General features: G+C 41.9%; 1 protein-coding gene across 1 annotated transcript; it reads right to left on the reverse strand.

Moving 5' to 3' along the window:
- Positions 1-1,101: 1,101 nt before the first annotated feature.
- gmcl1 (germ cell-less 1, spermatogenesis associated) lies at positions 1,102-13,552 on the reverse strand. Its single transcript, XM_003230344.4, has 14 exons — positions 13,152-13,552; positions 12,248-12,371; positions 11,780-11,876; positions 11,515-11,612; positions 11,082-11,194; positions 10,100-10,165; positions 9,152-9,236; positions 8,833-8,923; positions 8,465-8,605; positions 6,838-6,907; positions 6,222-6,297; positions 5,863-6,008; positions 4,047-4,134; positions 1,102-2,470 (listed from the first exon to the last, which is right to left on the reverse strand). The coding sequence occupies exons 1-14, from the start codon at positions 13,397-13,399 to the stop codon at positions 2,342-2,344; spliced, it is 1,572 nt and encodes a 523-aa protein (XP_003230392.4). The 5' UTR covers positions 13,400-13,552; the 3' UTR covers positions 1,102-2,341.
- Positions 13,553-13,688: the final 136 nt, after the last annotated feature.

The raw sequence follows: 13,688 nt of genomic DNA on the forward strand, positions 1-13,688 counted from the left end.
ATATCTTGTTTGCTGTGTCATAATAATAATAATAATAATAATAATAATAATAATTTGGCATGGCCTGCCAACTGCAAAAGGCCACCCTACTGGGATCTGCACGCATCATCCGAAAATACATCACACAGTCCTAGACACTTGGGAAGTGTTCGACTTGTGATTTTGTGATACAAAACCCAGCATATCTATCTTGTTTGCTGTGTCATACAACAACAACAACAATAATAATAATCCACTTTGATTGCCATGGTTCAATGCTGGGAGCTGAATAGTAGTAATAGTCGTAGTAATAGTAATAATAATACTCCACTTTCACTATCGTGATTCAATGCTATGGGGTCCTGGGAGCTTATTATTATTATTATATTCCACTTTGATTGCCATGGTTCAATGCTGGGAGCTGAGTAGTAGTAGTAGTAGTAGTAGTAGTAGTAGTCGTAGTAATAGTAATAATAATACTCCACTTTGACTATCGTGATTCAAAGCTATGGGGTCCTGGGAGCTTAATAATAATAATAATAAGAAGAAGAAATTATATTCCACGTTGATTGCCATGGTTCAATGCTGGGAGCTGAGTAGTAGTAGTAGTAGCAGTAGTAGTAGTAGCAGCAATACTCCACTTTGACTGCCATGGTTCAATTCTATGGGGTCCTGGGAGCTTACTAAGTCTGCTATATAGGAATACTGTATATAGTTCTCAGGCTTGGCGAGTGCATCTCCTGATGGGACTCGAGTGCCATCTTCTGGTAAAAGCCTACTCATGTTGCAAGTCTCTGGTTGTGTGTACAGCCACTCCACCACGAGTGGAAAACCTATATATTTTTCACATCTCCAGGATTTTCTAGGTTGTCAAAGGCTTTCACGGACAGAATCACTGGGTTGTTGTGACTTCTCTGGGCTGTCTGGCCATGTTCCAGAAGCATTCTCTCCTGATGTTTCATCCACATTTATGGCAGGCATCCTCAGAGGTTGTGAGGTGCTTCTGGAACATGGCCAGACAGGCCAGAAAACTCAACCCAATTTCTAAGTTTTTCCTGCAAGACCTCCGGACGTTAGCCATAGAGATATCGGATCCACAAAAGTCAAAAGAGGACAATGTGCTCCTGTTGGCACAGGGTTTATTCACAGCCTTCTTAACATGTTATTGTATCTACATGGCATACAAACGGTATAGAATCGGATCTTACAAAATCGGCTGCCGACAAATAAAACGGTAGAAACTGAATAGCAAGCCCCCCAGCCAGTTATGTACAGCTATGTACATTGCAATTTAATGGACCATTTTTTTAAATTCTGGTAGCTATTTTGGGAGGGTAAAACTTATCTCAAGTATTATTTTAAAACAATATAAATTTTTTAAAGGTGTGAATGTGCAGGCAACTTTAAAAAAAAGGCACTCTGAAGTGTGCGGGTTCCTGAGCGGAACCAGGATGGAGATACAAGGTGAATCGATGCTGAAAGGCCCTTTTGTTTTGTTGTTATTATTATTATTTTGGGTTTGGCTCTGGGAAAAACGTGAAGGCAAAACGATACGCCAATGCTGTGTGCTTCTAATGCACACGAGACACATCGCGGAGATACGAGTCTCAATGCAAGGCTTTCCGTCCAACATTCCTCTCCAGAGACGAAAACAGAGGAACCCAGATTTCCAAAAATCCAGAATTTAACACCAATAGTTCTTTGCACAATAGAGTGGAACCTTAGCAAACAGAATCCAACGGTTTTAAATAAAAGCTTTTCAGGCTTTTTCAAGAGGTTGAGACTTGGCAAATTTCTCTATGGGGGATATACATGCCTTGAATGGCATGTCAAAACCATGCTCCCACATGAAGAGCCTTCCCACGTATTACGTGACCTCTGCCTTTGCTTCTGCACATCCCACGAAACAAATTTTTAAAAACCAAAAACTTCCGACGTCTCCTCTGTTCGCAAAATATACACCTCGAAACGAAACAGAATATATTACACGAGGGATTCAGTAACGGTGCTCCGTGCCTTCATGTCCTTGGAGGTGTCTATGGAAAGGAGCACCAACCCCCGGAGTCAGATACTTCACCAAGAAGTCTGCTGAATAACACAAAGTAATACAAAGGGGAAAAACAAAAACAATCCCCATGAACGAGGAAGAGGAATGATCATTTTACAATCAAGCTAACATGTATCCTTGACTTTATAGATAGGCTTTTTCGCATTTCAAACGTAGCTTTAGCTCAAGTTAAATTCTTTCTCTACTGGGCAAGAAAGATAAAATACTTCTCTAATACAGTCTTCCCAACTTCACAGAATTCCAGAGGCTCATCCGAATCTGATATGCAAAGGAAGTCCCCCAAGGGGACCGGCCTCAGGTTTCGGGGTTTTCCGGCAACTCCTCGTTCTCCTTCCTCTTCTCGGGAGAAGTGTACAGAAAGTTGCAGCAGATGTAGAGAGGAAAGGTCAGCAGCCGGCTGTCCAGGTTCATCACCACCTGCTCCTGAAAAGCCAACAGACAAGAACCCTTTTAGGGCCTGAAAGCCACTCCCTTTAGCCAGGATGGAGCAGCTTCAGGAAGGCTGTCTGGCCAACATTCAAGAGAAGTTTAGTGTCCAGCTCTGCCAAGGTTTGTAAGAGGAAGCATTGCATATCTGTAAATAACGATGTCATATTGTTACATATGCTTATTCTATTATGACTATTACCACTAGCTTGGGGACCCGACAAAGCGCCAGGCCCTGTGAGCCGGGACTACCGTCGAGCGCTCAACCGTAGGCCCGGCAGGCAGGGCCTATGAACACTGAGCACTCGATAATTCCTAGACCCGGCTGACAGGGCCTACAGGCAACCGCCAAACGCTTGATGTTCGTAGGCCCTGCAAGCTGGGCGTTGAGTGTTCGGCGCTCGACTGTAGGTCCTGTGAGCCAAATCTATGAGACATTGAAAGCTCGATGCTCGTAGGCCCGGCAGGCAGGGCTTACAGGCATCGAGTACCCGGCGCTTGCTTGAATAATAATAATAATAATAATAATAATAACAACTTTATTTTTATACCTCACCCCATCTCCCGAAGGGACTCGGGGCGGCTTACATGGGGCCTGGCCCGATAAAACAAACAAATAACAGTAACAAAGCAATAAAACAATTATCCCAGTAAAAAACCTCAACATCAATAAAAACAATCATTAAAATCAACAAGCAGGATACAGTGTTAAAAACAGGAGACTAATTCGTAGATCCCACGCGAAGTGCAGAGTGTTACGAAATGGGAAAAGGAAATTTCACAGTTGAATGGACAATAAAGTGCGGTATGAAATGGCAAGACAACAACAATGGGACTAATTGAAGGCCTTGTGAGCTGGGTCTAGGAGACATCGAGTGCTCAATGCTCGTAGGCCCTGCCTGCCGGGCCTATGAGCTTTGAGGGTTTGGCGCTCGACTGTAGGTCCTCTGAGCTGAGTCTATGAGACACTGAATGCTCGATTGACGTAGGCCCTGCCTGCTGGACCCGGCACTTGGCTGAAGGCCCTGTGAGCCAGGGTCTATAGCCAAGCGACAAGAGTCAGCCAACCAAACGGCTAACTTTCCCATCATTCTTTTGTTTCACTGTTTCCTTTGTTCCCGGGGAGTTGCACCGCTCCGTGCAATCCAAATGCATGAAACGGTAAAGCTACAAAAGAAACCGATGAAACAGGATTTGGGCCGTACTCTACTTTCTACCTTTGCCCTGCAAACCCAATTTCCATGTGGCCTCTTTAACTCCAACATCACACTATCTATAAAGTCTGGTGCATCTTAAAATACTATCCTGACCCAGCATTCACTGTATTTTCCCTGCTGACCAGAAAGAATAGCTTCTGCAATTAGGATCAGTGGCTCCCACAGATGCTACAGAAGCTAAGAAATGTATTAAAACATTCAAATGCGGTGCCCCTGTAATAAGGCCACAACAGCCACTGTTGCTGTCCCTTGGCCCGCTTTCCTTCCTGCTGCCTCCAAATGAAACCAGATCTTCAAGAGAAGAACAATCACGCCTTTTGTGCGTCGCTGCCTGTAAGGAATAAGAGGGCACCTACCTGATCTTTTTCAAGGGTCAGAATCTGATATCCCACCGTCCTGCTGCCGATAAGCTTCCCGCTGCTGTCGAACGAGGCCAGGCGCAACCTAAAGACAGGTGGGAAGTTTCATTGGATTTTCCCCGCTTGGGGCCAAGGGACAGAAAACAGAAGAGAAAAGGCAGAGCAGCTTCTATTTTGCTGCCCAGGACCCGCAAAGGCTCTTCCAGCATGTTGAGAGGTGAAAGGGGAAAAAGAGTTGCCATAAAATATTCCATGCTGCCTACAAAACCTTGCCTCTCCTCCAAAGGCTCTGAGCAGATGTCATGTACATCAATGTGAGGGATGTTTCTAATGCTTGAGGGACATTTAGCTTCTGATGGCTGCCATACTACAGCATTTTGCACATACAGACTAGAACTGGCAAGCATTTTAATGCTGAATATGTGCACCAGTCAACGCATCTGGCAAAATACACACACACATGCACACACATACAATGTGGAAAGCAGAAGAGATGGGCGAAATTCAAAGTTGTTTTCACCCTTGTTTGATTTTTTTTCTTTTTTGTGTTTGGACTCCACTGTCTATGCCCTGGAAATATTTTCCTTTCTCCAACGGAAAGTTCTTCAATCTGACAAGGAACCAAAGGGGCTCAGCCTTCCCTTTTGCAACACTCATTACGATCAAGGCTCAGGATGAAGAGCCAGAATATTGCCAAAATACTGTTCAATGGTATGAGGGAAGTGTGTCCACACAATGCACAACTGGGGAGCAAGGAGACCCCCCCCCTGCACAGACAGGTAGCTGCTGCCATCAAAACTTGTGAGGAATTTATTTATTTATTTATTTACTACATTTATACCCCGCCCTCTCTCACCCCGAAGGGGACTCAGAGCGGCTTACAAGTTATATTTACATACAATATATTATATTATTAGTATAGCACAATATAAGCATTATATATTACTACATTGCATTATACCACTATACTGTAATATTATTAGTAATATTACATTTAATATATAATTAATATTATTATATTGTATTATTATTAGTAATATATTGCACTACATTATAATATTAGTATCAATATTACATGCGTATACAATATATTATATTATTATCATAGCACAATATTATTATATTATATAGTACTATGTTGTTGCTGGGGGGAGGGGCCACCAACTGAACTAGGTATTTTTAATTACAAAAATGTGAATCAAGTAGTGAAAGGGTTAAACTGATGCAATGACTCAGCAAAAGCGGTAGTTCAATATAAGCAGGTGTGCTTGTAGCTTAGTAGGCCTCAGTGTGAGAAGCTTCAGTGAGAGAAGGCCTCACGTGTAAAGCTCCTGTGTGAAGCTCCTGTGCACGTTCAGTGTGAGAGGAGGCTCTGTGAGAGCGAAGCTAGAAGCTGTTCATCTGCATGAGAAAGAAGCCCAGCGTGGAAGCAAAGAAGGAAGTATAAATAACTTTATCTGTGTTATGGAAACCTTGTTTTTGTAAACAGTGCAACCATATTATTTTGCTACAAAGAAAAGCCTCCAAAGGCAGATATAGCAATGGCCTGTGTGTTTGTGTTCTTTCTATCATTTTTGGCTACTGGTGCTGGGTCACGCTGCTGCTAATAGGTTACTCTGTGGTACATTTATGGGGAGGGTCTTTTGCTAACAAGCCCACTCGCCCAACAAAACTCTCCTGCTCTGAAGAACTTTCCTTGAATGAGGGACATCTAAGATTGCAAAGAGGTGGGAGACGACCCAAGCCGCACAGCGTGGCTGAAAGAAGGCAAGTGGGAGAGGGGAGGTATATACGCACGTAAGGTCCCACCAACCTGAAAGCGATCCTTCTCCGGGGCTGGAGGCTGACCGAGCCGCTGCAGGGCTGGTTCAGGGTGTTGCGCTTGAAGATGATGTAGCGGTTGGTGTAGGTCACCAGCAGGTCAAAGCCAAAGTTGAAGCCTGTCCATCGCCAGCAATACTTGGAAATACAAAAAGACGTTTGTTTTTCTAACATACCCTTACTCTGGATGGTCCCTGGCCTACTTTGACTATTCAAATTGCCAGGTCAGCCCAGGAAATTTGATAACTGATCCGTGACCAGAAACACAACTCGCCCCACAGCTTTTTAAGCCAATAGTTTGCGAAAACTACAAATGGATGACACATTACGTAGGGAAAAATTAGTGCTTACATCGCCGTCCTTGGCCAGTTTTCTGCCGCACCGCATGCTGTTTTCCTCGAGCTCCTCCTTGTTAATTTTTTGAGGCCTTGAACACACAAAAGATCCTTGGGTCAAACGGTGTTTTGGTCCAAAGGGCAAGAAAAGCAGCCTGTCAGACTGAATGCAAAACCAGCTAACCAAATGGCAGTATTTCAATGGGCCAAACCTTCTGCTTTGCTGGTTACACATTCAATGCTAATCAAGGTGGCCAATTGCAACATTCACACCTGCCTCAGGCAGACAAGAGTCCTTTCTCCCACCCTGGATCTTCCACAGATATATAAACCCATCTTGCCTAGTTTCCAATAGACCTCACTATACCTCTGAGTATGCCTGCCATAGATGTGGGCAAAACGTCAGGAGAGAACGCTTCTGGAACATGGTCAGACAGCCTGAAAAACTCATAGCAACTCAGTGATTTCTGGCCATGAAAGCCTTTGACAAAACAATTACTAATCCACTCATTTCTGGGGTGACTCACAAATTATAAATTTAGACCCGAGTATTGGCTCTCCCCGCAGGAAAGTTAAGCAAGAATGCCTACCAGACTATTGGGGGGGAAAGAGGTGGGGTGGGCTATACATACCCAGTGTCATTGTCCTGTTCTGCTCTGAGCATGGCAAACCACTGCTGTTTGTAAACAGCGGACAGCCACTCTAAAATGGAAGAAATCAAAGGGGTCTTTAAAGTCAGGGGTATGACAGGTGAAGCCGCACATAAAACCTTTTAATTGCAAACATATGCAACATCAATAACACTATGTAACAAAATTTGAAAAAAATATGTTCCTGGTTTGAAAGTGTAATTTCCTGTTTAAGTGTACGGTATTACTGTACAAATACTGTACATACTTGAGTATAAGCCAAACCAAATATAAGTCAAGGCACCTAATTTTACCCCAAAAAACTGGGAAAACTTATTGACTCGAGTATAAGCTGAGGGTGGGGAAATGCAGCCACTACCGGTAAATTTCAAAAGAAAAACAGATACCAATAAAATTACATTAATTGAGGAATCAGTAGGTTAAATGTTTTTGAATATTTACCTAAAACTGTAATTTAAGATAATAAGACTTTAATAAAAAAAGACTGTCCAACTCTAGTTATCGATATACTCGAGTATAAGCCAATCCAAATAAAAGCCGGACAGGACCCTCACTTGAGTAAAAGCCGAGGGGGGCTTTTTCAGCCTCCAAAAGGGCTAAAAACTCGTCTCATACTCAAGTATATACGGTAGTTGTTATACTTCAAATACTTTGTTTTTATGGTTGCCATTTTAAACCGTTTATGTAGATCCCAAAAACAAAGTTTTGGCAGTTTAATAAACTTTCCCCATGTTTTTTATGACAGATCCAATTAAGAAATGACATTGATAACCCAGGAACATAAACGTGTTACATAGTGCAATAGAAATGAAAGACATGTGGTCAGGATCCAAAGTGTCATCTTGACGGATCCCACTGTTCTGGCTAGAACTGGTCGCTTTCCCTTCCCTGCTTGACACCCCCCTTCCATAAAAACCTTCCATAAAGGGTTGGAATCTGGAAGATTTTTGAAACCACAGAATAATAACAACAACAACAATAATATTTATTTATGCCCCACCGCCATCTCCCAGAGGGACTCGGGGTGGCTCACAAAGCACTCAAATACACAAAATACAAAAAGTGCAAAAACAGTAACATAAAATAATAAATCACCAGCATAAACATCACAACTTCACAATACCCCCTTGCTTGAAATCAATAAAATACAGTGATAGCTGCAGGTAAAAGCCACAGTAATCAATTTCAGTCTTGTAAAGTGCTTGAAAAAAATCTATAGGTCCTCACGTATATTCATGAAAGGAATCTAAATCACAGAATGGTGTCACAGGAAGGGAAGAAAATCCCAACTCTGCTCTGATCAGATACCAACATCTGTAATTGGATCTTGGCCATGTGTCATTTGGGAGAGCAGCAGAGCCCAGCTCCAATTATTTTCATGATTTCCTGCACTTGTGGGATGAGTCCAATTCCCAAAGCTAGCTAGAAGAAGCACAAGGGATGCTACACTAGACTGGAGAAATGCCCATACTGTCAAACTGGGCTTGACCAAGTGAGGCCACTCGCTCAGATATGTACAGAGATGCGATTTCGACTGCATGTGATCGAACTGGAGGGCGAGGCCTGTGCAGACGGGGAGGGGAGAGGAGGGGAGCTGCTCCGCTCTCACCTGCGGGAATCAGGTTGTCCCTCTCGACAATCCGTGCGGATGCCAGGTCGCTGACAATGTACTGCAGCCTCAGGTGCCGGAACACCATCCAAAACGCACTGCCTTGTTCGGTTTCCAAGAACGAAACGCCGTCCTCAAACTCTGCAATGGCATCATGAATCGGTGGAGTTCGGTGGACATATTAGACACACTACATGGATGTCAGAACCATAAGTCCTTTTGAGCTATAAGTACTTTTTTCACTGACAAATGGAGACATGGAAGATTAAACAGTAGAGTAGGACCTGTATTTGTTTCACACAGAGCAGCCTGCTCATGACGCATGCAAAGAACACAGAGAACTTGAGATTTTCCCACAGAATAAATACCTTTTCTGCGCTTAGAAAACCAGGCATCTGCTTCACTTAGGAGTTGTTTTAGTGATCCGTTCCAAGAAGGCACCAGCTGAAGGAACATCCACTAGTTTGAAACAAGAAAACTGTCAGCTTAACTTATCCACAAGAGAAACTGAGTTTTAAGACAAAACACAAACATGCAATTTTTACTGGGAATAGCAGTACTAAAGAAGTGACGACTATACTGGGAAATTATGGGGCAGACAGGCATTCTAGTAATTGACTACTAGATTAGATTTGGTATGCATCAATAGTTGGGGACAGACAGCCTTTGGGGCTCTCGGGTTAGTACCTTCTTGAGGGCAGTGTAGACATCCATCTCCACTTGCATGACAAACAGGTTAGAAGAGCTGATCAACTGTTTCATGAGGCCTATGCTGGAAACCAAAAAATTATGGCATGAGAACTGACTCACTAGAAGCTGTAACTCATAAGAATTGATCTAGATTTAGTGTATATTACAAAATATGATGTGCAGAATTGATAAATGTGGATTTGATATGTGTGAGTATGAATTAATTGTATGAAAGGTGTATGGATGAGAACTAATAATTTTGAAGACACAATTCTAAGGAATTAAGGCCTGCAATGACTAACTACCTGCTTGCATGGACTGTAATTTAAATTTGCTAATGAGAACTGAAATGGTTGACCTGCCTGAACTGTGGTAAGATATGTGACAGTGATAAGAGAAATGTTTACATCTGTCAGCATTTGCTAACTTGATGAACTTTTGGTGGAAAAACATGTTTGTACAGTAGAGTCTCACTTATCCAAGCTAAACGGGCCGGCAGAAGCTTGGATAAGCGAATATCTTGGATAATAAGGAGGGGTTAAGGAAAAGCCTATTAAACATCAAATTAGGTTAGGATTTTACAAATGAAGCACCAAAACATCATGTTAGACAACAAATTTGACAGAAAAAGTAGTTCAATACGCAGTAATGTTATGTTGTAATTACTGTATTTACGAATTTAGCACCAAAATATCACAATATATTGAAAACATTGACTACAAAAATGGCTTGGATTATCCAGAGGCTTGGATAAGCGAGGCTTGGATTAGTGAGACTCTACTGTATTTCCAAAGACAATGGCTCTTTTAAGTTAAGGAAAAGTAAAGGAAATGTTTACGAAGTTTCCTTATGTTAAGAAATAATAATAATAATAATAATAATCTTCATCATCATCATCATCATTATCCAACCCAGAGTCACTCCCAGAGACCCAAATCTCTGTACCTGAGTTCTTTGAAGAGTTCTATGCTCTGGTGAGTCATCAGGTTGTTCAAAAGCCATTCCAGACACCTAAGTTTGAAATAAATCATTTTCACAGGGCACCAAAAAAAATCTGCCTAAAATCAACTTTGCACATCTATCCAATATTTCTCAAAGTGATACAGTCATGCAAGAATATTACATCTATTAAAGAACCATGTCAGATGCTCCCACTTTTCTCTCTAAAAAGATATGCAAAGCAGCTTACAGTAAAACCAACATGATACAACTTAAATATTTTCAAACACATCAGAGTTGGCAAGATGATCAAAAAGTGGGCATACAAGAAGTAGATACAGAATTACATCTACAAAGAAATTCTAAGTTGATTGCTAGGCACAAAATATTGGACACAATGTTGAGAGGAATACATTGGAACACATGTGGAAATGGGAGATAAAATTCACCTGCAACTATGGCTGCCAAGAGAACTTTTACAAGATAATGTACTGTTGATATTTAACCCCAGAACAACTAGCAAAAATCCAGCCTAAGAGAAAAAAAAATACTTGTTGGGAATGTAATAAAGTAGTTGGCTCCTTTTATCATATGCGGTGGCGATGTCCACAAACTAAAAAATATCGGACAAAACTTTACAAAATAATGGGAAACACGCTAAAATTATTTTTGATCCAAAAACGTTCTTATTAAGTCTCATCCATAAAATATTGTCAAAAGAACATGAGATAATCTTTCAGCAAATGCTATCAGCAGCTTCAAAATATTGGAGAAAACAGACAACACCTACAGTGGAAGAATGGATGATGAAACTCACGGAGCTCTCCGAAATGGACACATTAAAATAGAATTAAATATTAACAGTGTAAAAACAAATAGCTAAAACCCTTAAGCAACAGAGCAGCGAGGCAAAACATTTTAAACACATCCCGGGTCTTCTCCTTACGTATAGCTTGTTGTTGTGTATATGCTATATAGGGATACTTACCGTTTCTTCAAGGACTCTAATCCATATGTCCCTGCAGAATTATAGTAACTGCAGACAGTTTTCGCGTTGATCGTTTCCTTCATGGTCTCTCCACACTGCTGCATTAAGCCATCCTGTCAATACACAGGCATACAGAACAAATCAGAATAGAACAAAATGCTAGCTCTATGTTGCTGTTCACTTTGATCTCCAGCCGAACCACTAGTTACCTACAGATAGATGCTACTTGCCTGGAAGTGATCAGTCGGCAGATTGAATACAATTTATTTACGCTATGGGGAGCACTGAGAAGAGACTATTTCAAAGCTCTGCTGCTCATGAGCAAGAGTGGACAAGAGTGGACAAACTTGCTGTTTTTGGACCCTATATCCCCTCTTCACAATTCACAAACCGAATGGGCTTTTGTTAAAGAAGGGCTGTTGTGCCCACTTACCAACTGCAGCATGCTGGCCGCAGCCAGGAGAGCAATGACTCGGCTTGGATTGATCAGAACTTCGTCTCGATAAAGCGAACCAAATGCCACCTGCAAAGCTAAAAAAGAAACGACCCATCAGGGCAGCCAAAAGTACAGGGAGAGCAGCTTCCTAGAGAGCCCACGAATCAATGGGTTTATTTTACACATGATTAAACCTGCATCTAACCCAATAAGGGACACAACATTTTTTAAAAAGAAAGCAGGACACAACAGTCTTGCTTACCTTCTATATCAATATTCTGATCAGGAATTTCCAGTTCTATCGTACTCATTCCCGATTCCTTCCAAGAACCACTGAACATACTGGAGAAGTAGCCAGACTACAGAAAGAAAAATGTTTTGGTGCTAAATTCGTAAATACAGTCATTACTACATAGCATGACTGTGTATTGAACTGCTTTTTCTGTCAAATTTGTTGTAAAACATGATGGTTTGGTGCTTAATTTGTAAAATCATAATGTAATTTGATATTTAATAGGCTGTTTCTTAATCACTCCTTATTATCCAACATATTTGCTTATCCAATGTTCTTATCATATTCGCTTATCATATTGTGAGACACAACTCTAGATTTCTTTGCTCAGACATGGAAGACACTGAAAGTCTGAATTCTTCCCACCTTTGCACTAATAAATATGATTACGAACAGCGTTAAAATACTGCTGGAGGGGGAAGAGTTGTGTGCTCTTACCTGAAATAAGTATATCTTGTGCAAGTTCCATTCTTCTCCCAGAGCGCAAATCTTAATATCGCTGTTTTCGCCATTCAAAAATAGAGTCTGATAGACATACTTTGAAGTGCTCTTTAGCTTTTTCCTGCATTAAAGAAAAAAATGAAACAAAGTTCTCAATGTGGATGAACGGATCTGATTTTATGTTTAAAAATTATATATCATAATTTATATTGTATTTTAATACAATACGTATTTAATACAAAACCCACAAGGCTCTTGGAAGAATTTTACTCTATTTTTATTATTAATAATATTTATTATTTCACTCTGATCTTATTATTATTATTACATTATTCTTCTCTATTTATTATTACATGTATTATTTTACTGTTATTAGTAAAAGGATACATAAGCACATTTACATTGAAGAAGATGAGAATAATGATTTGATCAGAGTTGGAGAGTCTTCTCTTAAATTTGAGCTTGATGTAAATATTCAAAAACATTTAACCTACAGATGCCTCAATTAACGTAATTTTTGGTATCTATTTTTATTTGTGAAATTTCCCACCCTCGGCTTATACTTGAGTCACTGGTATCTATTTTTATTTCTGAAATTTCCCACCCTCGGCTTATACTTGAGTCACTGATTTCCCAATTTTTTGTGGTAAAATTAGATGCCTAGGGTTAATTTTTGGGTCGGCTTATATTCAAGTATATAGGGTACTATATTGTACTATATAATTTTATGGTAACATTATTAGTAATGTCGTTATCCAACATATTCGCTCATCCAACGTTCTGCCGGCCGTTTATGTTGGGTAAGAGAGACTAGACTCTACTATACTATTATTGTGATGCAGAGGCTGTGTGGCCATCTGTGGGGAGGGCTTTGATGGTGCCTGGGGTCCCCTTGACCGACCTCCGGGGGGTGTTGAGGAGCCTCTCCTGGCTGCGGCTGCTCTCCTCGTCGTCGTCCTCGTCGTCGTCCTCCTCGCCATTCTCGTCGTCGCTCTCCGAGGCGCGCTCCCTCCTCCGCCCGCGCTTCCGCTTGCCCGCTCCGGCTCCTGCTCCGCTCCGCCGGGAGCCCCCCTCCGCTCGCCCGCCCTCAGCGGGGCCCCTTCCCGACGCCTCCCGGCCCCTCCAGAGGCGGCTCCCCACCAGGCCCATGCCCTCCCGGCGCCACCGCCGCCGCGTCTCTCCTCTTCATCGGGCCTTCAACGGCTCCCAACGGTCTCCACCACCGCCATCTTGCGCCGCCATGACAGTTGAGGCAGCCCGGGGCGCATGCGCGTTGAGTGCCGGGTGCCTCCTCGCGTCATAGTAGTTCAGGCGGAGGAAAAAAAACCCCCAGCTCTTTTAATGTGCGCATGCGTGGTTCCTTTCCACTCGCCCTCCGGATAAAAAACAAGGCACTCAAACAGTGCCTCTAAGTTGCGCATGCGTGGTTCCGTCTACT

Source organism: Anolis carolinensis, unplaced genomic scaffold (genome assembly GCF_035594765.1).
Source record: "Anolis carolinensis isolate JA03-04 unplaced genomic scaffold, rAnoCar3.1.pri scaffold_8, whole genome shotgun sequence".
NCBI classification, from domain to species: Eukaryota; Metazoa; Chordata; class Lepidosauria; order Squamata; family Dactyloidae; genus Anolis; species Anolis carolinensis.